General features: G+C 39.6%; 3 protein-coding genes across 3 annotated transcripts; 1 reads left to right on the plus strand and 2 right to left on the minus strand.

Moving 5' to 3' along the window:
- Positions 1 to 494: 494 nt before the first annotated feature.
- Positions 495 to 6,264, minus strand: LOC106090499 (kinesin-like protein KIF23). Its single transcript, XM_013256711.2, has 6 exons — positions 6,089 to 6,264; positions 5,240 to 6,019; positions 4,582 to 5,131; positions 2,117 to 2,438; positions 1,470 to 2,032; positions 495 to 1,387 (listed from the first exon to the last, which is right to left on the minus strand). Exons 1-6 carry the CDS (start codon positions 6,097 to 6,099, stop codon positions 893 to 895), a joined length of 2,721 nt encoding a protein of 906 aa, XP_013112165.1. The 5' UTR covers positions 6,100 to 6,264; the 3' UTR covers positions 495 to 892.
- A 1,463-nt stretch (positions 6,265 to 7,727) lies between these two features.
- Positions 7,728 to 14,600, plus strand: LOC106090495 (dosage compensation regulator). The gene is made up of 5 exons (XM_013256702.2): positions 7,728 to 7,940; positions 8,053 to 8,569; positions 11,251 to 11,572; positions 11,637 to 12,863; positions 12,921 to 14,600. Exons 1-5 carry the CDS (start codon positions 7,862 to 7,864, stop codon positions 14,505 to 14,507), a joined length of 3,732 nt encoding a protein of 1,243 aa, XP_013112156.2. The 5' UTR covers positions 7,728 to 7,861; the 3' UTR covers positions 14,508 to 14,600.
- On the minus strand, positions 14,571 to 17,802 carry LOC106090496 (NF-X1-type zinc finger protein NFXL1). Its single transcript, XM_013256704.2, has 9 exons — positions 17,567 to 17,802; positions 16,631 to 17,502; positions 16,449 to 16,565; positions 16,253 to 16,384; positions 15,977 to 16,185; positions 15,717 to 15,912; positions 15,458 to 15,658; positions 15,143 to 15,397; positions 14,571 to 15,081 (listed from the first exon to the last, which is right to left on the minus strand). Exons 1-9 carry the CDS (start codon positions 17,721 to 17,723, stop codon positions 14,659 to 14,661), a joined length of 2,562 nt encoding a protein of 853 aa, XP_013112158.2. The 5' UTR covers positions 17,724 to 17,802; the 3' UTR covers positions 14,571 to 14,658.
- Positions 17,803 to 18,907: the final 1,105 nt, after the last annotated feature.

Here is an 18,907-nt window from a genome sequence, read left to right on the forward strand (position 1 = left end):
ATTTTTCATGATACAATTAAAGGTGGTCTCATTTGTACAACAACCACAAATCATATGGTGCAATCCGCCGTCTTGCCATCAAGCTGATCGACGTTTGGCCAACACACACAAAGAAATTTGTGTGTGTGTATGTATACGTGTGCGTACATGAGCAGAGAATATGCGAGAAAGAAGATGACAACAAAGAGAACGCAAACAAAAGTCTGACATCTTAACGGTGTGTCAAGTTAAACTCCTCCTTTCGCAGTAGGATGGACAGGAGAGTAGGAAGTGTAACGTGGAAGTTTGGCCGCCATGCAGGCGTAAAGGCCTCTATATAGGGCACCTCCACGCCAACATTTTTTTCTTCTCTTAAACTCATCGTGGGCATATTGGGGTATCCAGCAACAAATTAAGAAAAATCTCCATAGGGAAGGAACTTCCCCTCTTGATCTTAATTCAAAAACACAAAACAGTTTTCAAACCCACATCCAATATTGGTAATACAATTTATTTAATTAAACCATATCATGTCCTAAATAGAAGTAACGTTCATATGTCAGAAACATACATACATTTACAAAGATGTTTATATATATATAAATTAATGCAAACTTCAAATTGTTAAGTAGAATAGTAAAAATAAAAATAGTTCATTATTTCAAGTAATTAATTCAATTATAAGTACGACGAAATCTATTACAAATACTGTGAGCAATGGGTGGCAGAAAAGTGTATGTACTTCTTGTATATGTATAAAAAATAATAATCCAATAACAAAATTAATAGAGAAAATACTTATCAAAAAATACAATTGTGTGAATGTGAGTAGCACAGAAACAGTCGCCCTCACTACCTGATACTGTCGCGTAAATTAACTAGAAAATAAAAACAGCTGGATGTCGTCCGGATTCTACACTTTGGTACGCTTAACAGTGTGGCCTTCTATGCCGACATTACACCGCGATGCAATTTCGTTGGCTGAATTTATACTGGTTATGGCTGAAAGGCCTGAAACTGTTGTGCCGATATTACTAAGAATGCCGCCATTATCGACATTTATGGGTCTCTTACGATTTGGTGAGGGCACTGGAGATGTTTGCTTCAAACATTCCACATCATCGAATATGACTTGGGCGCCACCGCCGCAAGTGGGAATAATGTTGCCTTTGAAAAGTTTTGTTTCCACATCGCCATCGGTATCGGCATCTTGTGACACTAAGATATATTTATTGGCATTGTGGCCCGTTAGATCTTTCATGTCGGTTAACTTAGTAACTGATTTACGATTCTTGAGATACGGCTGTAGCACTGTGCCCAAGGGAACAGGATTTTGGGCGCGATGTTCTATCCATTTTTCACCAGCAGAACGAGAACGACGATGACGTCGGTTTGCCGCTGCCATTCCCTGAAGAAGAATTTTTAAGTAATTAGTTTAGATAGACGTAAATGAATTATTGTTGGCTAATGTTTTAGGCCTGACAACTTACCCTGGGTACTCTTGGGGCACCACTATACACATCCGTTCTGGGAGTGGCGGTGGCTGTTACTGTCCTTATTGAACCAGCGGTCGCTGCTTGCTGTTGTTCCTTGTCCTCTGATAGATTGTCGATACTTCTCGATCTAGGTAATTTGGCCAAAGCCAACTCATCTGATGTAATTATGTTGGATAGCAGCTTAAGCTTTTCATCTTTTGCACGTATTTTATTTTGCAGCTTGGCATGTTTCAATTCATGCAAACGATCTCGCCTATCAACTTCTACTGCTAATTTTGAATCGAATTTCTTTTTCTGATTTTCCTTTTCCAATTCCTTTTTAGTTATAATGTTCTGATGATCGCGTAGTTTACGTGTCAGGTCATCGATTTGCCTTTCGCGATTGCTAAGTTTGTGATTCAGCACATCTATGGAACTTTCGTGTATTCGTATTCTGTTCTCCAAAGCCGTGCTGCGATCCCGTTCTTGTTTGTAAACAGCTTTCAAAGAGGCCAATTCGGTGCGTAATGACAAATTCTCTTTTTCTCGTTGCATAAGAAGCAAACGAAAATTGTCCACTGTTTGGGGTAGAACAAAAATATGAAAGGGCAAGAATAGTTTTAGAAATAAAATTCAATGCTGGTTAATTTAAGGATCTTTACTTCTATTGTCTAAATCATCACATAGGATTTTTCTCTTATCTATTCGCTGCACTAAATATTGCATGAGTAGCTCAATTGTATCTTCAGCCTCTGGACTGTCCAGTTGGTAATCCGGAAAGTTGGGCCCCAAAGTGTAGACCAGACCAACATCAACATCTAATTTTTGAGCATCGGTGTAGCCCAAATCATTGAGATTATTAACAGCCATTTTAAAAAGTTTATTGGCCTTGCGGCGGCCGGGAGTTAATCCTAAGTCCGCCTTCATGGGTGTGGCTCTAGCTATTTGCACTTCCTGAGTCATTTCGGCGAACTTTATGACTTGCTGAAATAAGAAAAACAAATAAGAAATATAACCTAAATATTTTTTGAACGTAATAAAACGCTATTCCAATTCATTTAGATCCACCCCGATATCTCTGGGCGGTGGATGCATGTCCAGAAGTTGGTAATTGGGATAATCTTTGTCGTAGCAGCCCAGTAGATACTGCTTAGACAGCAGGTAGTTGTGCCTTCGCACGGGTAGAAACTTTGTCTCCTGGTGGACCCCACATGAGAACTGTGGATAAGTCTTTCGCAGTACATAGGTTAACATTCTAACAAATCTGAATGTTATTCCACTGCGCGTCGCTCAGTTGGCTAGTCCACACTGGAGCTGCATGGTTTATTACTGACCATCCAATTGCTTTGTATGTAGTCAACAAAGTTTCTTTTAGCAACCCAAGTGCTGCCGGCAAAACACTTGATGTCCTTGTTTGTACTTCTGTCTTTGTCACAGATTGCAGTGGCATCCGCAGAAGATTTATAAAGGCTGTCAAATGTGACATTTCAACCTAACGCAGATGTCATCAACGAGGTGGCTCGAACGTACAATCATTCGCATATGATACGATCAATATGCCGTCTGGAGGGTTTGAGGTAGAGGAGAAATAGAGGCTATGTAGTGGCAAAGATATCACCTCGCCGGGGGAACTCCCTGTTTCACTCTACGGGGTTTCGTCTATTTCTATACTACTATAATTCCCATAACATTTCACAAAGGAACAGGGGATACTTCTCTCATATCAATGAGTGCAGTCCGATTGAAGTTTAAGCTCAATGATAAGCGTCCTTTTTTATTATTCCGAGTCCGGGCGGCGTGCCGCATAGCGACACCACTTGGTAGAGAAGTTTTAACATGGCAGGATACCTCACAAATGAAGCCAGCATTAGTAAGGGGATAAACACCGTATTCTAGCATGGGATAACTATGAGCATTACACAAGCTGGAGCATTGAGCTCCAATCTGTATGGTGTTCTTCGTTATCACAAGAAGCTTAGCTGGGAGATACCGGGCGCGTCCACAGGTTGCGGATAGTGGAATGCTTCATTCGGAGTAGCTGCCCTCTAAAATTGTGGCACGACTGACCGTATCGAAGGTTTTCGAGAGTTCCAGAGCCACGTGGACCGTCCTATCGGCCTGACCTGTTTAAGATTCAGCAAATGGAAATTCTCCAACTAGGCTCGTGACGAGTTTTGGCTACTGGCGAGAGAAGGGAGATCGGTCTGTATGACTCCCCTTTACTCGGATCCTTCCCAGGTTTCAGTAGCTGGATCCGCCATCGATTTTCCAAACATGGGGAACTAAAGGAGTGCTCTGAGAAAGGTTGACAATCTGTGTCATGTACTCGACTCCTGGTACAAACAAATTTTTCAGCATCAGTGTTGGGATTCAATTGTTGTGGTTGTAGCAGTGAATTGTACACTGAGGCAGCACCCCTTGCCGATGAAGGATCCATCGGGTCAATCCGGTACGTACAACTGGCTGCCATGGGATTTTTGGGATTCTGTCTGGTCCCAGCGTCTTGGACGAGTTGTCGTTGCGAATGACATTTGTAACTTCGTCCACAGCAATTGCGATTGCTGAGCATTGGCTCGTAGTCCAAGAATACGACGAATGGCTTTCTTTTTTTTCTTTGTCACTTTCGGGGTGCTCTATAAATCGAGATATGATTTTATCGGGAATCGTCTCCAGTGCCTTTAGTACCTTAGAGATTACACTTTACTCGTCCAGAATCTCGCTAACAGCAAGAAGCTCAATGAAGACTCTTTCCCGGTGCCCAAAGTTTGATGAAATTCTGATTCCCGACTCCCTCAGTCTAAAAGGGCAAAGCCTCTCTTCGGCGCTCCTTCTTGCTCCAGAGATCAACCTCGCCACGGTACCCATATCGATCATTTCAATTCTTGATTTCATTCTCCAGTTCAGTTTCTGGTCAATAATCAAGCTCAAGTACTTTGCTGCCGGCTGCTCTTTACCATCGAAGATAGTTTCTTCCCCTGAAAATACTCAGCTTCCGCCCCCAATAAACATTACCAGTTGCCTTTCTTGAGGTTAAACCAAGCCTATTGGCCTTCGCCCATTCAGTTAAGTTATTGGAATATTGTACTACTCATCATTAGCCTTCTATAAAATAAATTTCAAAGCTTACCGTATTTTCTTCGAAATCTTCCGCCCGCGGGTTTATACACACTATCATAGAAACTTGTCCTTCACCGTCAAAATAATTTTTAAACAAATGCGTTATTTTTGCATCGCGATATGGAACTTTCTTTGGTGGCAAATTATTGTTAGCCATTTGTTGATTTTCTCTCAGATATTCCAAACAGGTACGTAAAGTCATTAAAGAGTTATTTATGTTACCAGCTTCTCTTAAACGCATGCCAGTATTTTTTGTACGTGACGAACGCTCACTGCCAGCTAAATCGACCAGTGATAGTTGACTAACAGTTATTGTTCTTTTATCCTGGACGATATTTTCGCCCTGACAATCAGTTGGGGCTTGTACGAGGCGTATATTGAAAACGGAATGGCTTCGACTTGATTCTGCATTGAGAACTGTATGACCCATACGCTTACGTTTCTGACCAATTTGGAAGAATTCTATGGCCTCTTCAACAGATTTAATCTCAACTTCAGTGACTCCATGTACAAACATGTTGTGATTGGCATCTTCGCGAATAATTTTGCTTTGCAAAGATCTAGAAAGAATGAAAGAGAAAGTAATATATGGGATATAAAGTTTTTTAAGCACAATCGGTTCCAAGGAAAATTTTGTTTTGTATTTACTTTCAATTTACATTACTTACTTCTGAATGCCACCGTCCTCCAACAAATCATATACACTATTGTTGTATACTTCCACGTATGTCACGAACACAGCATACATATTATCTTCATCGATGCCCTGCAAAGGTGCCATTTCGCATGAAGCTTGTGATGCCAACTCGGGATCAGAATCTTTGCGCTTTAATCCTCCACGCCCACTGGCGAAACGCTGATTCATTTCTTGTTGACGCTCCAACAGAGCATCAGTTTCTGATAGAACCTCAAAGCCATTGAGACGATCTGGTTTGAAAATATATTTTTTGGTTTGATAATCCGATATTGTACGAAAGAGTACATCCAAGCAACGGGGCATTATACCACGGTGGCGACTGTCCCCTGTCATGGTATATGTCTTGCCACTGCCCGTGACGCCATATGTGAAAAGTAGGCTATTACGGCCACGTATTAAATTTTCCACCAAGGGTTGAGCCACCTTAGTGAAAACATCCTGCTGGGTATCTTTCGCTTCGAAAACATGTTTAAATATACACTGGGTTTCTTTGAGAGCACCATGTTTATTGCCCAGTGCATGCTCGGGCGGCGTCAAAACTATTGTTGTTGAATTTCTCACAGTAATACATGATAAATCTCCTTCGGAGGGCAAAGGACGAACACGGCAAAATACACTGACGGGATCTCTTGGTCTAGGTGTGCTACCACTCTCACTTCCATTTGATTCGGTGGACGTTTGCGGACGAAGACGAATGTCTTTTTGTAGGTGTGGAGTACGCATAACACGCATTGGTGTCCTTGTAGTGACACTTTTGAAAAGAAGATGACACATGCTATTAAAACTTTTGTTTTATTCATTATATACTTTTTAAACTTACGTTGTCTTCATTATATAACAGTTAGATCTCTCGTTTCTTTTTTCTTTGAGCCTTATTGCTTTTTATCTTCCAAATCTTTAGAGTTCGGCTATTTTCTTAACTTTTTGTCTTATTTATTTTCCAATAAAATCATTTGTCCAGCAGTTATTTTTGAACTATTAGCGGGACGACGCGGAGAAGAGTACGAAGTCACTAAAAATTTAAAAAGAGCAGCCGAGACGCCGTTGATTTTGTATTTAAAGTCGGCTACGGTAATTTTGAATAATGACCTTGAACGCAAAACAAGAGTCAGTAGTCAGCGTCTGGCGTCAATTTTTTCGCAATTAAATAAAGAACATCGAACCATTGAAACCAATAAAACAAACAAAAATGAAACAGGAAATAATTTTCAGCGTTGTCACTATAATATTTGTCGCAATTTTCCTCACTATAAGCAGAGTACTATTTTCCCGCCCATTTTTAGCCAGTGTTTCGCCGACGTTTTAAGATATATTCATTTAAGGCAGTGGCAGTTGCCTAACAACAAAATTTTGAGTGCACAATCAGTGATTAGTGTAACTCTTATTTTGTAGATTTTACTAGTTCGGGCCATTTTTCGTTGTTTGTGTTTGTTTTAGTTCTTAACTATAATACACACACACAACCATAACTCGTTGACAGATAGTGCACTTCGCGAGAAAATAATTGCACTCAGCTGTTTACCATACACTACCCGTTTGTTGTTGTTGTTGTTGCAGTGTTTTGTACCTTGAGACGACAGCCCTTGCTGTGGTACTGAGTTCTATCATGGCGAAACAATTAAAGGTGGCCTCAGTTGTAGAACAACCACAAATCGTATGGTGCAATCCGCCATTTTGCCATCAAGCTGATCGTCGTTTTGCCAACACAAGCAAAGAAATTTGTGTGTGTGTATACGTGTGCGTACATGAGCAGAGAATGTGCGAGAAAGAAGATAATAAAAAAGTAGAGTGCTAGCAAAAATATGTCTTCTTAATACCGTCAAACCTGGTCGGCTGTTAACAGCTCTTCGCGTGAGACCATATTTTTAAATCTGCCTTGAAGTTCTATTAGCAAAATAGGAGCGACATGTCGCTGCATTGGGATAAATTTCAAACAATTTTAATTGGTAATGTAATTAAATGCTCACGAAAAGTGCCAAATCCACTTTGTTTCAATACTGTTGTCTTATTGTGTGTTGTTGTTTTACTTTTCTTTGTGTTCTAACGAGGATCACTATCTCCAAATTCAAATGTGGCTACAACAACAACAAAGACAACTCATTGAAACAGAGTTGATTGGTGCACATTTCGTGAGCTTTTAATTACATTTTCAATTAAAGCGAAATTTGTATTGGCGCCGCGACATGTCGCTTCCTTTTTTGCATATAGAACTCAGCACCACTTCTACGGAATGTGTTTGCATTTTCTTCGTCACCATTTTATAATAATGCGTTTTGACAGTTGTTCGATCGAAAATTCGAAGTCAGTAATAGGCTTTAGGTGTAAACGAACCAAAAAGTTACCATGCCGACATTGCCGACTTGTCATTGCGTTGCATTACGTTCTACTAACTGCGTTGTGTATTAACAACTCTGGGTTACACAATTGTAATTCTGTCAGGCAAGCTTTGATATAGACACAATTTTCCAGAAAGAGCGAGGTGGTAAAGTCACATTCATAGCAAACGATCCAGAAACTGAAAATTTAAAATATTGCACAGTATAAAGCATTTAATTTATTGCTCTAAAAATTTCTAAAGAACTCCTTCTCCAAAATGACCGATGTCAAGTCATTTTTCCACGAGTGGTGTAACAAGAACAAAACTGATCCGCAGTACAGCGTCAGAGCCACCGGTAAGTAAAATGTATATGTAACTGGTTTTATGACTAGAAAAAAAAGATGCTAATGTAATGATAAAAATGACTAACGATTTAAAAAATATGTTTTCCGTTTTTGCCATTTTAGGTCCCAAGCATAGACAACGTTTTCTTTGCGAGGTGCGCATTAATGGTTTGCCATATGTGGCCGTCGGAAACTCGACCAATAAAAAAGATGCTGAACGCAATGCATCAAGGGATTTCATTAATTTTCTTGTACGTAGTGGTAAAGTAAATCCCAATGATATACCGGCAGATGCTGGTATAGCAGCGGCTCCGTCTGCCGATGCAATGGGAGGTGGTGGGGGTGGTGGTGGCGGTGGTGGAGGAATGATGAACAATCAACGCCGTGTTTTTGATCAAAATTTCGGCCCTCAAGAACTTGGTCAGGCTTATAGGCCTATTGACAATCGACGCGATTACAACCCCATAGATCGTGCCCAGGAACAATTGGACATGAAAGAGGCCGAGTCAATCGATGTGAATGCAGCAATACACGGTAACTGGACTATAGAAAATGCCAAAGCGAAATTACATCAGTTCATGCAAATGAATAAGATAACGGCTGATTATAAGTATACACCAGTGGGCCCTGAGCATGCAAGGTAAAGTTTAAGGTTATATTATCTCACTGTACAAATTAGCGGGTTTGTTCCCTACACTGTAGTTTTGTAATGTGTGTGTGTGTGTGTGTGCATGTTTTCTTATATATGTGATAATTTTTATATTTATTATTTATATTTTATTTTCAAATGTATAGTATTGAATTCCAGGAAAATGGAATATTTATCGTCACAAATGAAATAAGAAAAATATGTTAGATAAAAACGAACAGCTTTGCCAAAACAAAGCTTACAGATGCCGCTGTCATTCATTGAAAATAATAATAACATACGTAATGTGATTGTTCTGTTGTTACCATCTGTTCTATCTTCATATTTTATTTGTTGTTGCTCCATATGCGACCAAGCTTGTTCCGGTTCCATAAGACCCATCGTCGCGGAAACGTTATGATCATTGGTTATTTAAAGGCTCATTGAGATTACTCAATACCCGGCCTCTCACTGAGACTGCTCAATACCGTATTCAGAGCATTCCACTATCCGCAGCCTGAAGGCGCGACCGGTATCTCTTTTAATGGCCTATTTTTGTACAGTGCAATTGACGAAATCTATACTGAGGTTAAGCACATGGCAATTCTCGAACAATGCTCGATTGGAGTAAAACCTGAGCGTCTCAAGTAAAAAAGCGAGTAAAAAAAAACCGGCATTTCCTTGCATTATTCTCAAGCATTTTCCTGGATTTGATAGTCACCAAATATAACTCAGTCATATTATCGCTTCTACCGTATTTCGAGAGTGACAGTAGACATTAACTTATCGATACCGGGACTTAATATACAGCGCCTAAAATAACCCCAACCAGAGATGATGGTGCGTATGACGATTTTGTAGGTTTTCCACTGTCAAAAAGTTGTAAATGCCGAAAACGTCATTTATTTGTTGTATAAAACATATAATAAGTAGTAAACGTTATGAACCTCGATAAAGCTCTGCTACTTCTTTAAGTTTCGATAGATCATTGTTTTGGATTGGTTGTCATAGCTATAGCATATATTTATCATAATATTTTAAAATTTTATGATAAATCTTTTTGTAGTCAGCAGTAGACAGCGCTCTACCTTGCGAAGCATTTAGATCAGGTTAATATATTCACAAATGCTACCAGCATTAGTAAGAACGAACAACGGCTTAAAATGTTGTTGATGATCTCGCCAGGATTCGGACTCAGATGTTTCTGTTATAGACGTGCCTTCTAACCTATGAACCAGGTTGGTCATCGTCATAAATCCGCGACAGTTTATATTACATGTACGATTTCATTATTATTTTTTAACCTTGTCAAAAACTTTTTTCGACCTGGTTTTACAGTGTAAATGTATGTCATATACAGCTGCGGCCAAAAAAATAGCCGTGCAGAATAGAAAAATCTTAACTGATAAAAAATTATAATTTTCTTTGGAAGCATTTATTATTTTTTCATAGATTTACAGCTCATTTTTTACCCTTTATTAAAAGTAAAAAGTTTGACGTGTTCTCAAAATAGTCCGAAAATGTAGTACTTTCTGAAATAAGGGCGGTCAAAATAATGGCAACTAAAACTTAACAAAACATACAGATAACCTATTTTACTATCTTTTTTCTTTATCTTCTTTTTTTGTACGAATCCCTTCAAATACATTAGTCTTTATAAATTATTGCTTTATTTGACAACCTATGCTGCTTAAAACTTCTTCACAAAGACCTTTCGGTGCATCTACTATATTCGTGTACCTTTCCTTCGGATTTTTTTTGCCAGTCCCCTTTGTATAACGCGTCAAAATTTACTAATATTATTGGGTTTTGCTGTGACCATCTCATTTTCGATATCGCACAAAAAATATAAACAATTCCGCCTTCGTAGCAAATGCTAGGCAATGATCGTTTGTCTACTTTTTGATCTGAAATTTTATTTTTTGTGGACTTTTACTTTTTATTGTTTTCATTTTATTCTTTGTAGACACATTTTCCATACTTCGTAGAAACTGTAAATTTTCTATCTATTATCATTTCTATACAAAAATGTATTAAAAACGATGTTACAGTGCTTTAACAAATGATACATCAAATACAGAATAGGATCAATCTTAATATTAGAGATTGATCTTTAGTTCTGAGGCCTTTGAATGTACTAGTAGTCATCATTGCAATGTAGGAAAGCTGATGGGTGTGTGATTGCGAGAACAAATGTCTAGAATCGAAAATTGCTGAAGCAAAAAAATAACTCCCAGTTCTTTGACAGTGACAGAAGAAAGTGTACAAGCGAAACGTAAATCTCTCATTGTTCCATTCACGTTCTTGATTTCTTAAATGAGGAACGTAGATGGAATGCCTTATTGTTGAGAGAGAAAAACAATTTCACATCCTACATTAAAGAAGTCACTGTCATACGAATTAGGCATTAATTGGAAGTCTTCTTCGTTGGTATTTGTCTTGCAGTCTGCATGCGGCGGACAACAATGGGCATAATTTGTTCTCGAAATCACCAACACCAAAAGCTGCCGATATAATGATTCTTTGCCTGCTTTGAGAGAATAGAGCCAAATAAAGCACAATAACATCGTTTGATATTTGGGTGGTAAGTAAATGAAATGAATTTTCGAATTGCCCTCTCTAATCAATCTTCATTCTCAAATTTAGCTTTATTTCTTGGGCATTATGTAATACTTGAATTTTGATTTTTATAGGAGCTTTATGGCGGAAATGCACATCTTTGTCAAACAATTGAAGCGTACAATTACTGCTCGTGAAACTGGCTCAAACAAGCAATCTGCCAGTAAGTCTTGTGCCCTTTCTTTGGTGCGTCAATTGTACCATTTGGGTGTGATTGAGGCATTTTCGGGAACTCTGAAACAAAGAAAAGATGACGAAGAGTTGGCACCCTATCAGGTGAATGTGGACCCAGAATTGGTGCGCAAAGTCGAGGAAGTGGTACATGAATTGGATTTGCCTCAGGTTAATGTGCATAATATAAAACCTGATCCGGAAACCAATGTCATCAATCTACTCGTAAGAACAAAACAACATGTCTTGCTTTACTTTTGACTGATTATTAAAATTTTTCACATTCTAGTACAACACCAACAAGGATGTTACACGTCAAAGACCAGATAATCAACAAATGGTTGCTTCCATTGTCCCTTGGGCTCCTCCACAGCCCAATTGGAATTGCTGGAATGCATGTAACATTGATGAGGGCTATTTAGCAACCGCCTCTCTAGATGATCTTTGTAATGACCTTGAAAGTTCCGCCAAGGATAAACGACAATTCAATACGGAGTATCAAAAATTTCTGGAATTCCGCCAAAAGCTGCCTATTGCAGCTATGCGCAACGAAATCATGGATGCCATCAATGAGAACTCGGTGGTCATTATTCGTGGTAACACAGGTTGCGGCAAAACTACTCAAATAGCCCAGTATATTTTAGAGGATTATGTTTCCTCGGGTCAGGGAGCCTATTGTAATATCTATGTTACCCAACCACGTCGTATCTCCGCCATATCTGTGGCTGAGCGTGTGGCCAATGAGTCTTGTGAAAGTTTGGGTGAATCAGTAGGCTATTCAGTGCGCTTCGAGTCTGTTTTCCCCAGAGCTTATGGTGCTATTTTATTCTGTACCGTGGGTGTGTTATTGCGTAAACTGGAAGCCGGCTTGAGGGGCATTTCTCACATCATAGTGGATGAAATTCATGAACGTGATGTTAACAGTGATTTTCTATTGATCATTTTGCGCGATATGGTCCATACCTATCCTGACTTGCGCATCATTCTTATGTCTGCCACTATTGATACCACCTTATTCTCTGAATACTTTGGCAAATGTCCGGTCCTCGAGGTACCAGGTCGTGCTTATCCTGTTCAGCAGTTCTTCCTAGAAGATTGCGTCGAAATGACCAAGTTCGTACCACCTCCAGACTCAAGAAAGCGCAACAAGGATAAAGACGATGAGGAGAATGCCATATTGAAGGAGAATGGTGAAGATGCTTCGGATCAAAATCTCAATAAAACTATTGACAATTCGTACACACAACAAACCAGAAATGCCATGGCTGCACTTTCGGAGTCCGAATGCTCGTTCGAATTGATAGAGACATTGTTGGGTCACATTAAGTCCAAGAATATTCCCGGAGCTATATTGGTTTTCTTGCCGGGCTGGAATTTAATCTTCGCTCTAATGAAATATTTGCAAAATTCCAATCAATTTGGTGGGCCACAATATCGTATCTTGCCTTGTCACTCGCAGATTCCACGAGAGGATCAGCGTAAAGTGTTTGAGCCAGTTCCGGATGGTGTTACAAAGGTAAGTGCAAGGAAGAAAGAGAGAGAGAGGAGAAAATTTTAATGTTCTTTTTTTCAGATTATTTTGTCCACCAACATTGCTGAAACCTCCATTACTATCGACGACATTGTGTTTGTCATAGATTTGTGCAAGGCCCGCATGAAAATGTTCACCTCCCATAACAATTTGACGAGCTACGCCACAGTTTGGGCCAGTCGTACCAATTTGGAGCAACGTAAAGGTCGTGCTGGACGTGTTCGTCCCGGTTTTTGCTTCACTCTGTGCTCTAAGGCTCGTTACCAAGCCTTGGAGGAATACTTGACACCTGAAATGTTCCGAACCCCTCTGCATGAAATGGCTTTGACTATTAAACTGTTACGTTTGGGTTCTATACATCAGTTTTTGTCGAAAGCCCTAGAACCACCACCTTTGGATGCTGTTATTGAGGCAGAAGTTCTTCTGCGTGACATGCGCTGTTTGGACAACAATGATGAGTTGACACCTTTGGGCCGCATTTTGGCCAGGTTGCCCATTGAACCGAAATTGGGTAAAATGATGGTACTCAGTACTGTTTTTGGCTGTGCCGATATCACAGCAACAATGGCCTCATACTCGAGTACATTCTCGGAAATCTTTGCCTTGGAGTTGGGTCAAAGACGTTTGCAAAATCATCAGAAATCCCTGGGTGGTACCAAATGCTCCGATCATGTTGCCATGATTGTGGCCAAACAAATGTGGGAGAATGCCCGTCGCAAGGGCGATGACGAGGAAGTGCGTTTCTGTGAGTGGAAAGGTTTACAACTATCCACCATGAGAGTGCTGGCTGAGGCTAAAAATCAACTTTTGGATTTGTTGCAACAGGCCGGCTTTCCCGAAGAATGCATGATTAGCTCCCATGTCAATGCCAACTCAGACGATCCCGTTTTGGATATAGCCATTGGAATGTTATGCCTTGGTTTGTATCCAAACATATGCTACCACAAGGAAAAACGTAAAGTCCTCACAACTGAGTCAAAAGCGGCCTTGATACACAAGACCTCGGTTTGCTGTAGTAATTTAGCTGTAACATTCCCATATCCCTTCTTCATTTTTGGAGAGAAAATCCGCACTCGTGCTGTATCGTGCAAACAGATGACCATGGTATCGCCATTGCACCTTTTACTATTTGGTAGCCGCAAAATCGATTTGGTTAAAGATAACATTATACGTGTGGATAATTGGCTTAACTTCGAAATGGATTCTCATTTGGCTTCATTGTTGGCCGCCCTTAAACCAGCCATTGAAGATCTAGTTACCAAGGCATGTGATGATCCTGCAGAGATTCTCAATATGAGTGAGTCCGAAGGTAAATTGGTGCAGGTTATCAAGGACCTGTCGGTGATGACTGCAGGCGACTATCAAATACAAAGAGAAAAGGGTATTATGCCATTCCAAAGTCGTGGACCACCTGGAGGTGGTGATGGTGGTCCCAGTAAGCGAGGCAGATTTGATGGTGGCGGCGGTTTCGGAGGCGGTGGTTTCGGTGGTGGTGGTTTCGGAGGAGGTCGTGGAGGTGGTGGTTTTGGTCGCAGCGGTGGTGGTGGTGGTTATGGTCGTGGCGGCGGTGGAGGTTCCAACTGGAATCGCTTTGGTGGTCGAGGAGGTGGTGGAAACCGTAGATTCTAAGGACTTTTAGTACTATTTATCATATTCTCAAATATGTATGACTTTATTTAAAATGAACGAAATATCCAATTACAAATGAATTATCTAAGTTAAGCAGACAAGAGTTTTACTTAATGTCTTATAGGTCTAAAAATTGTTTAGAGTTTAAAAGCTAATGGTCTTCGTATAATGCGAAGGTAACCGCTAATGCTATGGTTGCTAATATACCGGCATATACTCCAATAAGTTTCCAATTTATAGGTTCTTTGGCTTTTGCCTCAACGGTTTTGCGCTCCTTCGGTTTACGTTTACTAAATTTCTTTTCGAATTGCTCAACCTCTAGACGATTGCGTTCCTCTTCTTGTTTTTTCAAAAGTTCCTCCTCTTGTTTGCGAGCCAATTCCAGAGATTTTTTGGTTTCGACGCAATTTTCATCGCACTCCAATTTCGTTAGACCCGAGCGATGTTTGTCGCAGGAGATCTCCAACTTCAAACGTTTGCAATCGCAAAATATGCGTAGCTTTTTGCGGCAAGCATCTGGATAAGGGCAAGGTCCAGAATGGCATTTGGCAGCACAACGATGACCACAGGGATACTGAAATTTAAGGAAATTGTTTTTCAGGTTTTATAAACTTAAAGCAGCTCGGCAAACATACATTCTTCAAGCAACGATTTCCACAGCTTTTTAAATTTTCCTGTATTTCTGCCAAGTCGTTTTCACTGGCCTCGTTGCAAAAATAATCACTGCATTTGTAGACGACTGGCATAAGGCCGCAATGACATTTGGTTTTTATAGCCACACTACAAGGATTGCAAGGTGGTAAATGACATGGTCGAGGACAATGATGGGTACAACCCTCTGGACGAGCTATATCACAGCCACGATTACAAGCAGCACAATTTTCTTGTTGCTATATAAGAAACAAAAAATTAATAAGAGGTACTGTCTCTGCTTTTAGATTCTATCATACTTTCATATCCTTCAAGTCGGCAACACCATGACACACTAGGTGACACTTGTGATTGCCGCATTTCAATTGGCGATTGCATAAACGTTGGCAGGAACTTGGTTTGGAATTCCAACAAGGCCACTCGGCAATTTCATGGCCCCCAATGCAAGTTACCATGACTTTTTGTTCACATCTTGGATGAGGCATAGATTTAAATTCAAACTAAAAGGGGAGAATACTACAATATTTAGCAATTCATAGTGGCAAACTGCAACTTTACCTGTTTTTTGGGCTCCCAAACACTAGCGGTGTTCTTGTTGGCCTTCTTTGCTGTCTTTATAGCGGCATGACATTTAACATTGCATATGTGGCCACAATTGGATACATCATTAAGCAAACCACAAGGCTGCGAGCAGGGAGGACATTCATTTTTGTGGCAACGATGCTTGTTGTAGTGGTGACATTTCGAAGGAATTCTATTGCAAGAGTCATATACACATATAAGTAAGAAAGTCTTGTATAGTAATTTCTTCAAAATACCTGCAAGGCTCCAAGCATACCACCCTAGCTGTGCGCTCTCTTCCACATGGCACTATTTTCTTTGTTTTGCCACATCTGCAATGAATTTGTGATTGCTGCTGGCAGGGATAACAAGGTCCCTTATGGCATATAGATTGGCATTTGTGCTTGCCACAGGACAGTGGTTTGCCGCATACTTTATCACAAGGAGGGCAGTTTTTATCGCAACACTGTCATACACAAAATTGTTAATTATGATTATGGGCATTTTAAGGGCATTGGCTTATAACTGCTTACCTTGCGATTGCAGGGATGCTTTTCACAGTCTTTGGTTTGTTTGCATTTGGTCTCACAAGTGAATTCTTTGGAACATGGTAGTTCCTTTTCATGCATTCCGCAACGACATTTCTTCTTAATGATGACAAGACACTTCAGAGATATGTTAAACATTAAAAGAGGAAAATTGCATATTGCTTAATAGTTATACACATACCAAATTACAATTTCCTTTGTGACACCTTTGTGTGCAGGTGTGTAGCTGGCAGGGTAGTAATTTTTGACAAGTATCGCCACACGTATCAATGGATTCTGTGCAGGGTCCTATTTTTTTCTATGTTATATAAAAAAAAAGTAATTTAACTTTTAATGTAAAACCTCAATAAATATAGTACCTACAGTTTTTCCACAAGGACATGATCGTGGCTGACTCAATGGGCATTCCCCGCATTCTCCAGCATGGCATATCTTTTTGCAAACATGCAAATTACATGAATAACTTCGATTGCAAACATTTTTGCAATGCCATTCCAAGTCACAGCATTGCCGTTTCATTGACTCTCGGCCACATTCACATGACTGTTCACTGGTTTTCTTACAAGGCGGACATTGGCCAGGCTTATGGCAAATTTGACCACATACATGTTGACCACATTTTAGAAGTTGTCCACACTTTCTTTCACACTCCCACTGTTTATCTATGCACCGCACAGACTTTGGTGCAGATTTTCCACATTTGCACGAAGTATTGGCATATTGAGCACAAGGCGGACATGGGCCAGGATGGCAAAGCAATGTACACTTGTGGCCACAATTTGGTTGTAGAGATTTTCCACATATTTCACCACATGAATGAGGGACCAGCCACGGCTGTGATGGTGGATTCTCTTCTTTTCCACAAAAACACTCATACTTGGAAGGTCTATCTTCAGTTAGAAACTCCTTGCGGCATTGTGGACAACACCAATGAAGAGATTTTATCTTTTTCGGCGGTATATATTCGCCCAGATGATTGTAATACCCCTGTTGGTCATTTTGGGACTGAGCCTTGATTTGTGCCAAACTGTCATTGGCCCATCTCCTTATACAATTCAAGTGGAAGAAACAATAGCAATGTTTACATGACCATATAGCTTCAGCACGTTTTATGCTGCCTATGCATATGAGGCACGTAGCGGCACCGGAATGTAAGACATTCTCCAAAAAGCTGCTGGTTTTTGCCAACAAATGATCATCCACCTTACGTTTGTCGTAATGTTTGTAAAGGGAATCTGGAGATGCATTTATATTACAATAGTTTGTTATAATAAGGCAATGAATTTAATTCATAAATACCCAAAATGGTTTTTTCATCCAATTCTTCCTCTTCCGAAGACGATTCGTAGTTCTCAACCATCTTTTTGGCTACATCTATGTTCTTGGCGTGAATTTCATTGAACTTTTGCGAAGCATTGGAACTCTGAGGTTGGCTTTTATTTTTAGGAGGTGCCATTATTTTAAATAAGGTTTTTTTTGGACACGTAGGAAAAATTTGCGGGTCTTCGGTATAAAAATTGTTGTTGCTGCCAGTGGTGACGATGAAAGGGGTTGCAAAAAAATCGCAAAAATTCAAGTTATGTTTAAATCAGTGGCATTAACGTAACGTAATGTAAACACAACTCTGTCGTTTGAGGACAGGCGGACGTAATAATAATAACTTAATAACAAAAAAGATAAGCGTTTAATAGACGGTACCAAAAATGTCAATAAAAATTTGTGGCTTTTCGTTTAACATCGAATTTGTTCTCCTCAATTAAAATGCGTAAACATTTTTGGGTATGCGAACAATGCATATCATTGTTAATACAACTAAAGAAGGCCCAACAACAACGAAATCAACGATACAACCCTGTGGGGATGGAGGTAGAAATTCCCACTCATCTATTAAACTTCTGAATACTGTCAAATTGACGTTCTTGTTTTTATTTGCATTGCCAAATGCAGCAGACAAAAAATTAAAAGATTTTTGATTACAAACGTATAAATTAAAACATTAAAAATGTGAAAAAATAAACAAATTGTTGAAAACCCTTTAAATTCAAAACAAACCATTTGACATAAGAGTGTATTTAGATACAACTCGGAAAATGCAATATTTCATCAGTTGGTCAAGTGATTTAACTTTCTTTAGTGAACAATGCATGGTGAAACAATTAAAGGTGGTCTCATTTGTACAACAACCACAAATCATATTGTGCAATCCGCCATCTTGTCATCAAGCTGATCGGCGTTTTTCCAACACATGCAAACAAATTTGTGTGCGTGTGTGTATACGTGTTCGTACATGAGCAGAGAATATGCGAGAAAGAAGAAAACAACAAAAAAGAATGCAAACAAAAATCTGACATCTTAATACCGTCAAATCCGGGCGACGGTTAATAGCTGTTCACGTGAGGCCATATATTTAAATCCGCCTCGTGAACACTGATGCATATATTGTTCTTTTAAAACGCTTTGGTTGTGCTTAATTAGTGTGGTATTGACGTATCGTGAATCAGCTGTCACTTCGCTGACAAGAATTATAACGGACCTGTCATATTAATCCCGCCAGTTTTTGTTTTCTTTTTTCACGCAGTGGTTGTAAAAATATGGTGTTCTTCAATTTAATAAAGCTAAGTTAATGCAATATCTTGAAAC

This window comes from Stomoxys calcitrans, chromosome 1 (assembly GCF_963082655.1).
Source record: "Stomoxys calcitrans chromosome 1, idStoCalc2.1, whole genome shotgun sequence".
In the NCBI taxonomy this organism is placed as follows: domain Eukaryota; kingdom Metazoa; phylum Arthropoda; class Insecta; order Diptera; family Muscidae; genus Stomoxys; species Stomoxys calcitrans.